At 38.5% G+C, this 17851-nt stretch overlaps 1 protein-coding gene across 1 annotated transcript in view; it reads left to right on the forward strand.

The window, feature by feature from the left end:
• Nucleotides 1-1880: 1880 nt before the first annotated feature.
• Nucleotides 1881-17851, forward strand: part of LOC116256224 (histone deacetylase 15-like) — a 52036-nt gene continuing 36065 nt past the window's right edge. The window contains 1 exon segment of the mRNA XM_050078464.1: nt 1881-2007. Coding sequence (XP_049934421.1) covers nt 1881-2007 — 127 coding nt within the window.

The raw sequence follows: 17851 nt of genomic DNA on the forward strand, positions 1-17851 counted from the left end.
TTTCTTTTATTAGAAAATTTTGAGATAGTTAAAAGTTTTTTTTTTAATCGAAAATTTAGAAAAGACAGTGCAGCGCTATACGGAAGGAAACGGGACGCTGCATCAGTATTTTTATTCATCAACATACGATGTTTATGATATTGAATTGTTTCTGGGTGAGAGAGGGAGATGGACATCAAGTAGACGGCTAGAACGTAGAACGTTGTCGACTAAATCATGAATGCTTTTGTCCTTTGCCGCAAGTAGAAAATTGAGAACAACGATTCAACTTTAGGCCTATTTTTACAGATAATGCACATGACGACTGTTAATAAAATTACACATAACTGTTGACTTGATAAAATAAACATGATCCAAAAATGTTAAAATATGCTCCAAAGAAAATAAATATGTCCAATGTATTGTTATTATTGGTCCTGCTCGAGCTCACATGAAACTCCCCTTATAAACGAGTCAAAATTTTGAGTTGCACTTAACTCAACTTGATTAAATCGTCTCAGTCTGGTATGCGTGGTACTTGAGGCATCTGCCGTCTCCATTCACACAAAAATGAAGGGCAGTTTTGTAATTTTTTAAAATTTTTGTGCACGGCCGGAGTTTTGAGATTCCATAAAACTGATTGTGTCACTTTTAATATACACCAGTCACAAAACGTTTTCATTTTTTTTTATCATGCTTGTATCATTATTTCATATCCATATATCCATGTCGTTATTTCATGCTTATTGTTTCATATTATCTTCTCATACCCAATCACTATCTTATATTCTTGCGTATATATGAGATTTTATCTCAAGATATGAGATAACGACAAGACATGACTAAAAATATTAGATTTACGCATACTATGTTAAACCATTGAAGTAAATAAATATTGATAATAAACTCCATCCTGTTCTCGTTGTGTACGTAAACTAGCATACAAAACTCATTCTCGGTGTTTGTACGCTCTTTCACTCTTTTTTTTCATTTCTCGGAATCTTTTTTCTTTCCTCCATTCTTTTACCAAGAGTTAATTAGTCATCATTCAGTTCGGTGCCGACCGCTGGCCCATCAGTAAACGCCAGACCGTAGCAAAGCAACGGAAACCGATGGGTGCCACAGTAGGCCGACCTCCCCTCCCTTTTCTTTTCTCTCAGGTCTCTCCTTCATGTCTCCTTCACGGGGCAGACCAGCCAAGCACCTCAGTCAAGCCTCAATCGGTTATTCAAGGGCATCAATGAGAAACCCTCAACAAAGTGTTCAGTTCTTCGGACACTGTCGTCCAAGGGTTTCCGATGCTGAAACCCTCGAGCGAGAGTTTTCAGTTTTTCACAAGGTAAAACCCTCAGTTTCGCGGCCTTCAATTTGAAACTTTGATGGAGGATTTTTTTTTTAGTCTTCTTTGAGCACTAACTTAACTCAGCACCAAAACTTAAACTAACTTAAACGAGTCGAGATGAAGATCTGACACGACCTGACTCAAGCCTAAGCTTGAGCCATGCTCGAGCCAAGTAGGATAGAGTCGAGTCAAGCTCAAAGCTTTAACTGGCTGAGCATGAACTTGCTCGTGCCAATCTCGAGCTCGATCCAAATAAGATATCATAAAATCAACAGAAAAGAAGATCAACAACACACGAAGCATCGACAACAGAGTTAGCTTGTGACTAGAATGTGATCACCTGAACCGCCACAAGGGGGAGAGAGTACCCATCATAGTTGATGGCGCCGTCCATGGGGAAGAAGGACCTGACAATGAGGGGGACGTCGACGGCGTTCATCAAATCGGAGACGTGCAGACCGTCAGCCTTGGCGACGACGAACTGCGCTCCGGCGTCGTTGCAATCAACGAAGATGGTGGTCTCCGCATCAGTGGCTAACCGACCAGACAAAAAGGGGAAATGGAGGAGGCAGTGGGAGAGGGAGGTCTGGAGGCGCTGAACAACGGCATCAAAAGCAGTAGAGGGCTTGGGGTAGAGGAGGCCCTTCTGAATGTAGTGCAGAGGGAGCATGGCCACCTCCGTGACTGTTAGTTCCCATCTTGATCTTTCTGTCTTCTCTGGAAGATGGATGGTGGTGCGGGAAACCAGACCGATGGACGCCATAGACGTGTTGCTTACTGAGCAAACACTCCTCCAGGAGAGGAGAAGAGATACAGCGAGAGGGAACAGAGATGGAGAGGATCCGTCGTGTAAGCCGAGGGTGTTGTGGGGGTGCTACGTCGTTCATTTTAAAATAGGTAGGGAATATTTTCATTTTCTTCTCAAAAGTACTTGTTTATCAACATTTCCTATTTTACCGCGGCAATTATGCATGTTAGTGTTCCTTGACAAGCTCATTTTCAGCATTTAAGAGAGGACTTTTTTTGTCAATAGAGGCCCGGCCATTCGATTCGGCACCAGCTGTGCCTGGTGCACGGAGGTACGAAATTACCAAAACATCATCAGAATTTTGGTGAGATTGTGCTTTTATGCAACCAGTATAAACATGCGATGCATTTTTTTTTTTTACGAAGTAATGAATAGTTTAGACTTTTTCACCATCTTTCTTTACTTCTTTTCAAAAAAAAAAAAAAAAAATGGTTGGTGATACAATGGTTCTGAAAATTTGGTTTATTTGTTTCGGTGGTAACATTAAAAACTTAGTTTTTATGATTAACTTGAGGGGGTTGCGGTTCTTCACACCTTATTAGGGTTGCGGTTCTTCACACCCTAGCCTCTTACTAGGGTTGCGGTTCTTCCCACCCTTTTACTGGGCCGGCCCCAGCTTATAGCGGATTTCGACTCGGGCTCGGCCTATTTAAAATTTAAAAATATTTTTTTAATTATAAAATATTTTTTAAAATATAAAATTGATTTATTAATAATAAATATATATTATTAAAATAAAAAAATAAAAAATAATTTTTTAATCTAAACGAACTAAACCGGTCGGGCCGGGCCAGGTTTTTCCCGGGCTGGCCCGGCCGAACGCCCACCCTTACTTTTTACAAAACCAAGTTTTAGTTTTGTTGACAAATCATGATTTTCTTCATAAATGTTTAAAACTCTAAACCTCTTGTTTCCAAAACATGGTTTCATGGGCGTCACCCAAACACTTACTTAAAATCGTTTTTGGATGACATAATGAGAAAGTACATTTAATAGGCATCAAGTTTCATGATAATTTGATTTTTTTAGTTAGTTTTTGAAGCCTGGTGTTTGGAACGAGGGGTCAAGTTATTTACGCCCTTTTAAAAAGAGGCATCTTATTAAAATTATATTTTTCTGAAAACTGAGTTACAGAGCGTCACCTAAATGCTTCGTACGCCTCATATTTCAACAAAACAAGTTTTATGAAAACTTTCATATTCTCTTAAGTGATTAGCTTTTGTCGGCGCCCTTGCACATGCATTATGGAGAGACAAAGAATGGACGCGTCTCTCTGAGGCGCACATGCACATCCACATGCGCTGTGATGGGAATCTAGTTATATGGGTCTTATGATTAAAATGCCTTTAAATTTATATGATTTTTTTTTTTGTAAAGACAAAATTAAAAACAAACAAAAAATTATGAAAAACATTTTTTATTAAATTAAATGTCCTTCACTCCTTTACTGCTAATTTAATGAAAAGGTAGAAAGAAAAATAATATTTTTAAAAGTTGTGGTTTTTTATCAAATCAGGTAAAGAATTGTCTCATGCAAAATAGATTGAATGTCTTATGCTTTCCAATTTAAATTAAAGGTAGCGTATGGATGACACTTCCAATCAAATTTTTAATGGCCAAACAGTTTTTTACTTCCCAAACAACTGCTTGGTCGACATCAAAGTGTTTGTTTTTTGAAGAATCTGGTCGCCAGGTTATTTGCAAAAAGATGAGTTTTAGGTGTGTCATCGATTTAAAAAATCGTTTTTTTATAAAACCAATTTTTTCAAAATAACTTATGTCATTCAAACTAAAATAGATTTTTTGAAACAACTTTTTGCCTTCAAAAACATTTCTTTGGAATGTTTGGAAGGCATCAAAATCATGTTTTCGAGAAAATCATTTTGGAGAAAACCTCCTTTTTAAAAAAAGGATTGAATAATCTGGCACCCAAGATTATTGACAAACAAATGAGTTTTAGATATGACATCCAAATGTACAAACTAATTTTTAAAAATGATTAAAAGCAATTTTTTTAAAACAATTTAAAAAAAAACAGTTTTTATAAGGGTGTTATCCAAAAAGGTCCAAAATGTTATAACATTTCAAATTTTGTAATCAAATTTCTATCCAGAGCTTAATTTAGTAGGTCCAACGTGGAGTGGAATAGCTTAGCCCAGCAAGCGTGAACTTATACTGAATCCTGGTTAAGCTTGTATTCTCCCGATGCATCTCTCTCTCTCTCTCTCTCTCTCCTCTTGTACTTTTGGACTTTTCATCACAAAAATATGCAACATCCACTAGTAAACAAATTTGCTTAAGGGAGTGAAATACTCGTGCATGAAGTTTCTTTTAATATTTGCACATGCAAATATTGGATCCATAAAGAGAGCGAGAGAGAAAAATATTGTCTCAACCTTATTAACAAAAACCCTAACAAGGTAGTAGGGGACTACATCCACACACAAGCACTAAAAATACCTTTAGTGCAAAAAGTAAACCAAGTACAGTAATAACGTAAGCAGTGAAGAAGCCATCCACAATTACAAAAGTAGAACCAAAGATCAATGCAAAATAGATCGTGGTGACCCAAACAACAGTGATGAACTTGGTGACAGAACCTTGTAACAGCAGGAGAACCAAATAACAGAAGCAAAATTAAGTAGAACACAATGACAGCCCTAGCAACTCACTACAACATAAGTAGACAGAAATGGCGCTAAGATCATACCAGGTGCTAACCAGGAAAGCGCATTTGTTTTGATGGAATCACTGTGCTAACAAGGTGGATCGCCACTTAAAGTTTTTGGTGCCTACCAAATAAGAGCCAGAGATGGACCCACTGGCCACCCTTAAATCAGCACCATAACTATGTCAATGGCACTTTTCCTTTGAAGAAGCGGATTGGCGTCCTTTCCCCAAGCACTAGAGAGAAGAGTTTGGCTATAAATCACTAAGCACCAGAAAGCTTCAGCTGCCCACAAAAACCAAAAGTATTTTGGTGCACTCTCTCCCGTCTGCATCCAATAGAGTGCACCAAAAACTAGTCGGCCAGCCGCCCGACGAAAGCTTGTCTGTCGAAACCCATTGAATGCTGTGTGTGCCTCTCTCTCTCGATCTTTCACGTTTCTGAATTGGGTGTTGAGGATTGATGCCCTAATCGCGGCCTCTGGTAGGCATTTTCTTCTAACAAATCATTCCAAGCAGTTAAGAGAAGAGCACACGAACTTAAGAGAAGGGGAAGAACATAGATGTAATGTGATTCGGCTAAACTCAGCCTACATCCACAGGAAAGACACTCTCTTCTATTCTTCAATAATTCAACCAAGAGAGTACAAATATTTATAGTTACTATGTACAATCGAGATCCTTGATTTTAGGATCTGGATTTACACAATAGACTTTGGCAAGATTACAGGAGACTGTTTTAGAAATAATTCTTTCCTTATCAAGAGGAGATTGTTCAGTTTTGGATAACACTGGGTTGGTGTAACCGTAGATCATATCCTCTCCTTCATTATTGTAGATCATCTTATCATTCCCCCTCAAGCTGATCTTGGTGTCAATGAGATTAAGCTTGCTCCACGGACAATGAAACTATGGTCCAGCCAATGCTTTGGTCAAGATATTAGTCAACTGTTCTTGTGAGGTGATGAATTCAATTTGAATTTCCTTTTTGGCGACTTTCTCTTTAACAAAGTGAAAATCTATTTCAATATGTTTTGTTCTTGCATGAAAAATAGGATTGGCTGCAAGGTAAGTAGTTCCAAGATTATCACATTTAAGTATCGGTGGTCCCATAACGTCAACCTTGAGTTCCTTGAGAAGATATTTCAACCAAATAATTTCGGAAGCGGCAATCGCAATGGCTTTATATTCAGCTTCGGTGCTTGAACGTGTTACAATATGTTGTTTAGTTGATCCACAAGAAATAATATTTCTTCCAAGCAAAGTAACAAATCCACTGGTTGATCGTCAGTCATTTGGGCAACCAGCCCAATCGGCATGTGCATATGATTCCAATGTTATAGACTGGTTTCTTCGAATTTGAAGACCATATGTGCTCGTGCCTTGTAGATACCGAAGAATGCATTTGACATCACCCCAGTGAAGATCGGTAGGATCATGCATAAATTGGCTTGCTTTATTAACAACAAAGGTAATATCAAGTCGAGTGAGAGTGACATATTGCAAGACTCCAACAATGCTCCTATAAAGAGTAGCATCCATGAGTCTCTCTCCTTCATGTCATGAGAGGGGTAAGTTGGGAACAATAGGTGTAACAACATCTTTACATTTTTCCATCCCAGTTTTGCTAAGTACATCAAGAATATATTTCTTTTGCGAGAGAACAAGATTATCTTTGTTGAAGGGTACCTCAATTCCAAGGAAGTAGTGGATTTGTCCTAGATCTTTGAGGGAGAAGTGTTGTCCAACCTCTGCTAAAAAAATTGTGTATTTCTGTCTTGGAGCTGCTAGTCAAAATAATGTCATCGACATAGATCAAGAAATAAATAGTGCTGGAACCAGAATTGTGAATAAAAAGTGACGAATCAGATTGTGATTTCTGAAGTTCTTCACTGATAAGAAACTGCTTCAAGCTGTCAAACCAAGCTCTGGAAGCTTGTTTGAGTATGTAAAGAGATTTTTTGAGTTTGCAAATATGATTAGGCAACTCTGAATTTTCAAACCCTGGTGGCTGAATCATAAAAACCTCTTTTTTCAATGTTACGTGAAAGAAGACATGATTGACATCAAGTTGTTGAATGTACAATCCACAACTAAAGGCAATAGACAAAACAAGTCGAATAGTGGTTGGTTTGACAACCGGACTGAAAGTATCAAAGTAAACTACTCCTTCTCTTTGATTAAATCCTTTGGCCACTAATCTGACCTTATATCTTGTTATAGTACCATCAAAATGACGCTTGATTTTGTAGACTCATCTGCATCCAATAATGTTAAAGTGAGGCTGTCTCAGCACAAGATCCCATGTTTCATTTTTGTGCATCCATCTCGCTTTGCATAGCATTAACCTAGTTGTGGTCTTGTTGGGCCTCTTTTAGAGAAGTAGGTTCAGTTTCAGGAGTGGTTTGGGTCAAGTAGGTGAAGATAATAGGCCGTCGGGTTCCATCTTGGGATCTTGTTACCATGTGATGGGACCTAGTGAGCTCAACTAATTGGTTGTTACGTTCATCATTGGAGGGGGACTGTAATCACCCCAAATTTTTCTAAAGGACTATGATATTTTATCCAAGTGCGAAATTCAAATTTAGGCACAAGATTTTCAAAATACAACTTTCAGATCCAAATTAAATCCAAAATACTACTCTCAGATCCAAATTAAATCCAAAATACTAATTTTAGATCCAAAACCCAAGTTCAGATCCAAATCAATCATTTAAGACTAATTTGCCCTTTCTTTTGACCAAAAACCTCCTTTTAGAGGGTGATTTTAGTCTTTTTTTAAACAAGACCGATTTGCCCCTCCTTTTAGAGGGTGATTTTAGTCTTTTTTTAAACAAGACCGATTTGCCCCTTCTTTTTATCAAAAAACCTCCTTTTAGAGGGTGATTTTAGTCTTTTTTAAACAAGACCGATTTGCCCCTCTTTTTGACCAAAAAACCTCCTTTTAGAGGGTGATTTTAGTCTTTTTGGTAAACAAGACCAATTTACCCCTCCTTTTGACCAAAAAACATCCTTTTAGAGGGTAATTTTAGTCTTTTTGGGTGGACAAGACCGATTTGCCCTTCCTTTTGGCCAAAAAAATCTCTTTTTGGATGGTGATTTTAGTCTTTTTAAGTCAAAAAATTCAAATTTTGGGTTTTGGCTCCAAAATCCTCTATAAATACCCCCCCATATCCTCCCTCTTGGGCAAGATTGGTCCTTGAGAGAAACTCTATTGTATTCTCACTTGAAGACTTAGAGTTTCTCTTGAGCTCTCTCTCTCTCCCTCTTCCTCTTTCCATTTCCTTCTCCAATTTAGAGCAAGCACTTTTGGAGCTTCATTCAAAAGAGGATCTTCAAGTGAAGGTGTTCATCTTCCTTAGATCATTTCTCATTAGAGGTATGTAATCTTCATCCCTCTCATTTCTCTCTTCTTTCTTTTCATTAATATTCTTATTATTATGTTATTTCTTTTTTTTAAACATAGTCTTGTTGTTGTTTTCATTTTCTCTTCTCATCTTCATCTCCCCATGGCCAAAGGAGATAGCACTCAACCTCTTTTTAGAGACAAGAGGCTATGCTCAAATGCACCGGGAGCATGAGAAGATGAGATGATATTGTTGTTGTTCTTGTCTCTTGTTGTCGTTGTTCTTTTCCTTAATAAATATATTTTGTTGTTATTGTTATTTCATTCTTCAATATAGTCTTGTTCTTGTTATTTTCTTTTTTCTCTTCCTCCTCTTTCCATGACCAAAGGAGATAGCCCTCAATCTCTTTTTAGAGACAAGAGGCTATGCTCAAGTGCATTGGGAGCATGAAAAGATGAGAGGATCTTTCATTTCATGATTGAAGCATGCTTTCTCTTTTATTAAATATAACATTGTTTCTCTTTCTACATTTTCTCCTTATCTTCATCTCCCCACGGTTAAAGAAGGTAGCTCAAAATCTCTTTTTAGAGACAAGAGGCTATACTCAAAGTGCACCGGGAGCATGGAAAGATGAAATGATATTTCATTTTAATCATGTTCTTTCTTTTCATGAATACATTTTTTTTTGTTCTTTTGTTTCCTCTTATTTTTCTCTCTTCCTCATTTCTCCATGGCCAAAAGAAATAGCTCTCAATCTCTATTTTAGAGTCAAGAGGCTATACTCAAGTGCACCGGGAACATGAGAAGATGAGGTAGTATATCAATTCATAGTTACATCATATCTTCCCTCCTACTTGAACTTTGCTTTTTCCATCATCATTTTTCTTTCTTTCCTTCCTTGAATGTTATCTATATATTATGCATGCATAGTTGTTTGGTTCTTTACTTACATGTGAATGCATGTCGGGAATGAGAGTGTGGTTTGGGGACTCTTTATTTTCATATTAATTTTTGAGGTTGGGACTTGTCCAACCCGGAATAAACCCTCACGAAAATGTACATGTTAATATGCATTTCCATGTCATTTTGCGCTAGTTTCCTTCTTAATCATCACATTAGGAACCCTAACGAGTGCCTCGTTATGTTGCTTGTTTTCTTCCATACTCAATGGTAGAAGAAATATATCCCTTACAACAAACTAAATAATAACATTCTATACTTATATGAATCATATTTTTCAAAACATTTTAAAAAAGAATCTTCTAACATGGCCTTAGGGACTTAGCTTAAACTCTTGCATGAGTCCAAGCTCCCCTCCGGCCCACATCAAACTTGAAGTTGGTAATTTTAAGTTGTTCTTTGATTTTTCTAATCTTGTGAAGGTATGGATGTATACCCATGTTATATACATTTATGCCAACATGATGACCCCCATCTTTCTCTCTCTATGCTTTCACTTTCTATTTTATAAATTTTCATATGTGCATGAATACGTATGTACATGTGCTCCATCTCCTCTCTTTCAAATATTTATTCCTCTTTTCAAGACCAATATCTTCTCTTATAACATTTCTCATACCCATATATGCGTATGATATTTTTCTTTTCCTCTAAAATCTCTATTTCTCTTCGAATCAATACATCTTTTTCTCTTAAACTTTCATATATGTGTATATGTGATGGTATGTACACATGTATGCATGTCTTTCTTTATATCTTTCTTTCCTTTCATAAGAGTGTTTTATCTCTTGTATTCTTTTTAACATTCTCACCTCATGAACTTTCTATTTACCAACTTCAATAAGACCACAAACCAAGTAATGACCCAATATTGGAATCATGCTTGATGGTCTACAATCTCTATCCCTTTTCAAAAACTTTTCCTTTGTGGTAGGAATGTTTTACATTTTTTTCAATCATATAGGGTAAATGCATCCATGCATTCTCACCCACTTTATTTCATTTATGATCACAAGCACCTCTCCAAAGGAACTTAAGCAAGAAGGGATGGAGCTCTAGCTAGGTGGTAACCGAATTAGAGCAAAATCTCAAACCTACTTAAAGTCTTAAGAGAACACTAAAGTGATTTCAAAATGCTTTCACAAGTTTTTCAAATGATATTTACTAGTTTCACTTTTTCCTCAAAACATTTCACATTTTCAAACAATTTTTCAAAAACCCTTTCAAAAGTTTGAAACTCCAAACTTTCAATATTTTCTACACTGCATATAGAATCAAAAAGATGTTTAAGTTAAAACGAAATGCATCAATGATAAACATAGTCCTTGGGTTGATTACCCCCGGTAAAGGCACCGGGAACGGTCGATCCTCGTACCGACGGGCGAGTCCCTTTCTTTCCTCTTTCAAAACAAAAACCTTATTTTTCTGGAGCACTCCAAAACCAATGAAAATTTTGGGATGCAAACAGATGGCGATCGTGATGGGACCCGTCATCGTTTGGCTATGATTATTGATGCATTTTCACTAATTTGAACATCTCATGTATTGCCAATGATAAAGCATGTCCCCTATTTTGGCCTCGACCCCATTGGCATTTCATTGCATTGTTTGATGATTGTGAATGTTTTCTTGCACATAGGACTAATTGAGAATGATCAATCATGTTCACACATATTTATGATCACATACCACCCTTCTCAATTTAGGAGTTGTTTGAAAGCCATGTTTGCTCTTCTATTTTAATCTTCAAACTTAGGCAACATTGCATTAGAGACAACTCAATTTATATGATTTATCATATTTCAAAATTCCTCATACCTATTTGTCCCGGTCATCATGTTGCTGGGCATGGTCTTTGGCGGTAGCACAAGACTAAGCCTTACAACTAGACCACACCTTGGGCGGGAACGCCCCCTCGTTAGTACCATGAGTAGTAATTTATGGTATATCGACGAGTGATCAAGAAGAAGTTGATGAACTCTACCCTTAGTTGCCTAAGGAAGAATTTATGCTCGTACTAAGCCATTTGGCTAAGGTATATAAGCATAACTTGATATCGGATTATCGTGACACAAAATTATCTCAATTAGGTTCCTATACCCAATTTTCTAAAAAAAAAAAAAAATTATTTCATGATAGATGTTGATGTGCGTGAAACCTTATGTGATGATTTGCAACCTCATTCCACACATCTACCTCATATTGTTTTTGTCAACCTAGTCAATGTTTTCCACTAATTCAATTTTTATCTTTTAGAGTCATCATTCAACGTGGTGTCACATTCCCTTATGATCACATCCTCTTTGGGGAAGGTCCCAAACGGTTCACCTACATTTCTCTTGAGTCTCAACATTTGGCTCCCGAATGGTATCGGACTTGGCATCCCACCTTCTCTCGGATGTTTCCTTCTTACTTTGAAGAATGTAGGCTAGAGACAGTGGCAGCTGGAGGAATGCAGTCAGTTAATGGAAATTTAGTACATGCAATCGCCGAGCGTTGGAACCCAAGGACCTCCTCTTTTTGGTTTCCATGGGGAGAAATGACAATATTACTAGATGAATTTGTCGAAATACTAGGCCTCCCTACCCCAACTTGTGACCCAAATGATCTATTGGAAAAACAATTCCTTATGAACCCAACCAAGGTCAATGCAAATGACCTCATTGCTCACTTTACTGGACGGAAAACTTGGCCTTTAGTAGAAAACCATGAAAATCAAAGCATCAACATGAAAAATTTGTATGAAGAATTTGGAACCTATGTTGAACCTTCTACCCTACCTCGAAAAGCCATAGGGAGAATTAAACATTGTATGATGCTCTGCACAGTAAGAGTGACCCTTTTTACCAATGGAAGTGACCTTTTAGATTTCCGTATTGCCCAACTTTTTCGAGTATGGGGGCATGGAGGGACCCGACACTTGTCAGTAGCAATGACAGCCTTAGCCTTCCTTTACCGAGGACACACCCGTTTTACCATTGGAGATATCGACTTCATAGAAGGATGCACATATGCTTTACAATTGTGGTTCCTCAAGCATGCGGGACCCCAAGCCAGTCTATTCAGAAACACTGATGGATCATTGACAACCTTGAAGCAATACAGTCGTTTGATCGAGCAATTGAATGAATGAGAGATCATTTGGGATTATTGTGATCGTCGGCAGAGCCTACCCCGATACACTCACCATCATCATGGGCGTACGACACTCTTGGGCCCTTACTTCATAGTTGATTATTGTGCTGATAGATGTATGAGACAGTTCTCTCAAAGGCAGAAGATGGTCTCTGTGCATGCACCAATTGGAGCTATTCCCGAATTTGACCTTAGTTCTCCTCAATGGACAGCATTGTTTGCAGTAGCTCGACAAGAATGGAAGACACAAATATCATACACTTGGTTCATAGGCCCAGTGGTGAAGAAGGAATATGTTGAGTGGTGGGATGCCAACCGACCACCATCCATCCTTCCCTAAAAAGTTTTATGTTGTCAACTTTGTATTCCTTCTGTCGTTGTCATCTTTATTAGTATCTTTGGATGTAACTTTTAAAAACTTGTAATGCAACATGAACCTTCATTTTGTCATCATTTCCGTCCAATAACTCTATTTTTTTATGTCATAAGGTAAATACTTGAAAGCCAACAAGATGGTTGAAACTAGATCGCAAGCTAAGCAGACTCCTCAAAACGAGGCTTCATCCTCTGAACTCCGTCCAGAAACACTTGGCCTCCCAGCAATCGAGCCAGAAGCTTACTATATGTTCCGTTTGTTCATAGAGCGATTCATGAAAGAGCAAGAAGAGCAAAAGGCCTTGATGGTTACTCCAGAGCCAGACAATGAAAAGACAGCCACGCAAAAAAGAAAGAAGAAAAACAAGTCTTTTGTTGAAAATCAGGATGAAGACCATTTGGGTTCAGATTCGACAACTAGTAAGGAAGAAAAACCCGAACTGTTTTCTCTCAAAAAGAAAAAGACAACAAAGAAAAATAAAAAGAGAAAAGATGTTATGATAGAAAACAGCTCACCCAGTCCTATCACCACTGAAAGTTCGGAAGAGAAGCCCAAAAGGAAGAGAAAACCTACCAAGAAAGTAAAAAAGACAAAGAAATACATCACTAGCAGCAGCTCAGACAGTGAGAGTTCTGAAGAAAAAGTAAAGGAGATCAAGGGCAAGAAGAAAAAGACCAAGCCAAAATTGGTCGAATCAAGTGATGATGAAAGTCCGACTAAGCGCAGATTCTACGAAATGGAGAAAAGAATGAACAATCTTGAGCTTAGGGGGAAGGGGAAACGTTCATACTCATGTGAGGACTACTACCTTGACATTGAAGGAGACGAAGACGTGAAAGGCTTGCCCAGATAATTCATCAGATATGATGGAACCACTTGTCCACACGTTCATCTTTCAACCTTTTTTAATGATTGCTACAAAATTCTGACAAATAACAGAGCTTTGTTCCGATATTTTCCAAGAAGTCTTGAAGGCATTGCCGCACAATGGTATAAAGAAAATATCAATCCAATCGAGCTGAAGGAGTTTGACAAGTTGATTAACATGTTTGTTGAAAGATTCGAACAAAATGCTCCCATGGCTCCAACCCTCAGTACCATTTGCAGTCTTCGTCAGAAACAGGGAGAAAAGGCTCGAGAATTCATCCAAAAATGGAGAATGCAATGCAATAAGATGAAGGAGCCCATTTCTGAGACACAAGCCTTGTCACTCATTAGGAAAAATCTTGCCCAACCCTTGAAAAGTCTCATCTGCAATGCCCCGATCAAAACCTTTGCTGAGTTGATTGAACAAGCAAACTCGATAGAAGAAGGAATTGAGGAAGGAGATTTTGATGGAATTATTGCTCCTAAGTACAAAGAAGATGGAAAGAAAGGAGGAAGGACACAGTTGCCCGCACACTTCATAGCCAATGCTGGTATTAGAAAGAACTATGGCAATAACTACAAGCATGACAAGGACGTCAGTTTCAAGAAGAACACGCAGTTTCTCAAAGGCGACGATGAAAGGAAAAACAAACACCCAGGTTGGAGCTACGACCGGAAATTCACTCCTCTGAGCCAGTCTCGGGAGAAGATCCTGGAATACCTTCTCGCCAAAGGAACTATCGTTTTGCCAAAAGTATCAGAGCCTCCAAAAATGATGGGAGGAAATAAAGAAAAACTGTGCAAGTTTCATCGTACCCCTGATCATGACACTGAGGATTGTTTTGTCCTCAAAAACATTATTCAAGACTTCATCAACAAAGATCTCAAGATTTGTGATGATAACACCCCTGAGATACTAAGGAATCCATTCCCTGACCACGGAAAGGCGGCAGTGGCCATGATCACTACAGGCACTCCACTTCTGTACCATCCACAAGAGCACATTCGACCTTATATTGGGAGCAGCTCACACAAAGTCATGGTGGTAGACCAAGGTAAGGAACCTCTAGATTTCATTGCTATGATGAATGGCAGGATAGAAAGTTTGCCCAAGAAACTTCCTATGATTCCAAAGACTTTTATCTTACAAGGCGATGAATCATCAAATGACTCCTCAGATGAAGATCCATGCTATTTGGACGTTCTCCCCTTGAAAGAACGTATGGATGAGGGAGACTCGATTCAAGCTTCTAAAAATCAGTCAATTACCTTCTAAGAAAAAGACCTCTCAAAATGGGGATATTTCCATGAAGATGCTCTTTACATCGTTGTTCAGGTCAATGGGATAATGGTGCCACATGTTTTGATTGATGGAGGAAGTGGTTTGAATATTTGTCCTGATCTCATGGCTAAAACATTGGGGTTTCGTGAAAACAAATATCGTTCTGATAATACCAAGATCTACGGATACGATGGCCGAGGCATGAACAGCAAAGGTACCCTCGACATGAATGTGATCATTGAAAATACTAGCCATTGTATTGTATTTCATGTGGTAGATGTACCACCATCATACAACCTGCTTTTGGGACGACCTTGGATCCATCAAGTACGAGGGATCCCATCCACTCTTCATCAATGCCTGAAATGGAATTTGGTCCATCAGTCATAACTGTCCGTGCTGAGGATCCGGTCAAGAGGTTGAGGCAACATATGCTCCCTAGGCCAATTGATCCGGTAGATGTACCGAGCATAAGAACAGCAAATGACAGACCTTTGGAAGAATGGATGCAGAAAATGGAGATAGAGGAACCATCTGGGAATGCTTATACTATTTCAAGAAATCGTGAAAGTTATCAATAACACCTATTGTATGTTCATTTCATGAAAAACCCCAAGGGTTTTCAGTTGCTTCTGAAATGTGGCTACCGTCCATTCACTGGCCTTGGGAAAAATGAAGATGGCATCTTGCAACCGATTAGCATCTCTTTTCAGATGAACATGAGAGGACTGGGATATCATGAAGGAATTTGAAGAAGATCTTGGGGGCTAATAGTATTCACTTTTGTTTCAAAATCCTCCCATGAATTTTGTAATTTTGAACATCTTTTTGTCTCGTCTCATGAGAGAACTCATTCTATGAACTAAGAACCTTTTTTTTTATATATATGCAAATGCAAGTAATTTTTTTTTTTTTTTTTTGTCAATTTCGTCCAACTCTTTCCTTTATCCTCTTTACAGGATGTCGGAACTCAATATGTCTCAGTTTATTCTTTTTCCACGAAAGTCCCCCCGGAAAGCATTTATCGAACAAGCAGTCGGTGAAATGGAACATATGGCAATACCCGAGTCAGAATTACCAGAATTCACTCAGATTCAGAAACAAGAACATCCCTCGTCTTTGGTGAATGATCCAATTGAAGACATTAATATTGGAACAAGTGAAGATCCTAAAATTCTTCAAATTGGCACCAGTTTGTCAGTGAATGAGAAGAAAAGATTGGTGGACTTTCTTATAAGTAACCAAGAAGCTTTTGCTTGGACTTATGAAGATATGCCAGGCTTAGACCCCCAATTGGTTGAACACCGTTTGCCCTTAAATCCTAATTGCAAGCCGATTAAGCAAAAATTGCGCAAGCTTGACCCTCGACTAGAAGGCCCTGTAAAAGAAGGACTAGAGGACCTGCTAAAGGCAAAATTCATTCGTGCCATCGATTGCCCCGAATGGTTGGTGAACATCGTGGTGGTTCCCAAGAAAAATGGCAAAGTTAGGTTGTGCATCGACTTTCGAGACTTGAACAAAGCCACACTGAAGGATGATTATCCTCTTCCAAACATTGATCTATTGGTAGACAGTACTACAGGCCATGCAATGTTTTCTTTCATGGATGGATATTCGGGATATAATCAAATCAAATTAGCAGTCAAAGATCAACCTAAGACCGCTTTTACTACACCCTGGGGTACTTTTTGTTACACGATAATGCCATTTGGGTTGAAGAATGCTGGAGCAACCTATCAAAGAGCTATGGCTGCCATCTTCCATGACCAGATGCATAAAATCATGGATGCATATATCGATGACATATTGATCAAATCCAAGACAAGAGAAGATCACATTGAAACTCTTGCCCAAGTATTCGAGAGGCTTTTACAGTACAAGCTTCGCCTGAATCCTCAAAAATGTGTGTTCGGGGTTGAGTCAGGCAAACTGTTGGGTTTCATGGTCAGTAAGAAGGGAATTGAAATGGATCTTACAAAAGCTAAGGCAATAATCGATATGCCACCACCTACCAATATCAAGGAGTTGCGAAGCTTGCAAGGACGAATCCAATCCATCAGATGATTCATTTCCAATCTGGCCATGAGATGCGAGCCATTCAACCAGCTATTGAAGAAAGGTGTCAAGTTTGAATGGGGTTTTGAATGCCAACAGTCATTCGAAAGGATCAAGAAATACCTTCTAAATCCACCAATTCTAAAACCACCAACGTTGGGTAGACCACTGCTGCTTTACATCACAGTGAATGAGTCAGCATGTGGCGGATTTTTGGCACAATATGATGAAGGAAGTCGCATTGAATATGCAATCTATTACATTAGCAAGACTTTTGTTCAGTACGAAAAGAAGTACTCTCCAATAGAGAAAACTTGTTTGGCATTGGTTTGGATGTGTCAGAAGTTGAGACATTATTTATTAGCTTGTGAGGTCAAGATACTCTCCAAACTAAATCCTCTCAAGTACATCTTGGAACAACCATTCCTTAATGGGCGTATCGCAAAATGGCAAGTTCTGTTGATGCAATATGATCTTGAATATGTGTCTCCAAAGTCAATCAAAGGACAAACAATTGTTGATCAGTTAGCAGACTTCCCTCAGTACGAAGAAATCAGAACAAATGATGAGCTTCCAGATGAACATGTACTAAGATTGGAAACGGTTCCGACAAGGAAGATGTACTTTGACGGGTCCAGAAATGTGATGGGAGCAGGCATAGGCATCTTACTCATCACTTCAGAAAGCGAAATGATCCCGTACTCTTTGAAACTTGATTTTTCCATGTACCCATAACATGGCTGAATATGAAGCCCTCATACAAGGACTTCGTTCTTTATTGAGTTTTCAAGTGAAAAGAGTGAATGCCTTCGGCAACTCTCAGCTTATTATAAATCAAGTGAATGGAGAATGGCAAGTCAAAGATGAAAAGTTGGTGCCATATCAAGAAATTGCTACCTCCTTAATCTGTCAATTCGAAGAAGTACAATTGGCTCACGTAAGAGAGAAGGTAACCCTATTGCAGATGGCCTCGCGAGCTTAGGATCGACCATCACTTTTCGAACCAATGAAGCAATCCGTTCTTTTGAGCTTT

The sequence above is a fragment of the Nymphaea colorata genome, chromosome 6 (genome assembly GCF_008831285.2).
Source record: "Nymphaea colorata isolate Beijing-Zhang1983 chromosome 6, ASM883128v2, whole genome shotgun sequence".
NCBI classification, from domain to species: Eukaryota; Viridiplantae; Streptophyta; class Magnoliopsida; order Nymphaeales; family Nymphaeaceae; genus Nymphaea; species Nymphaea colorata.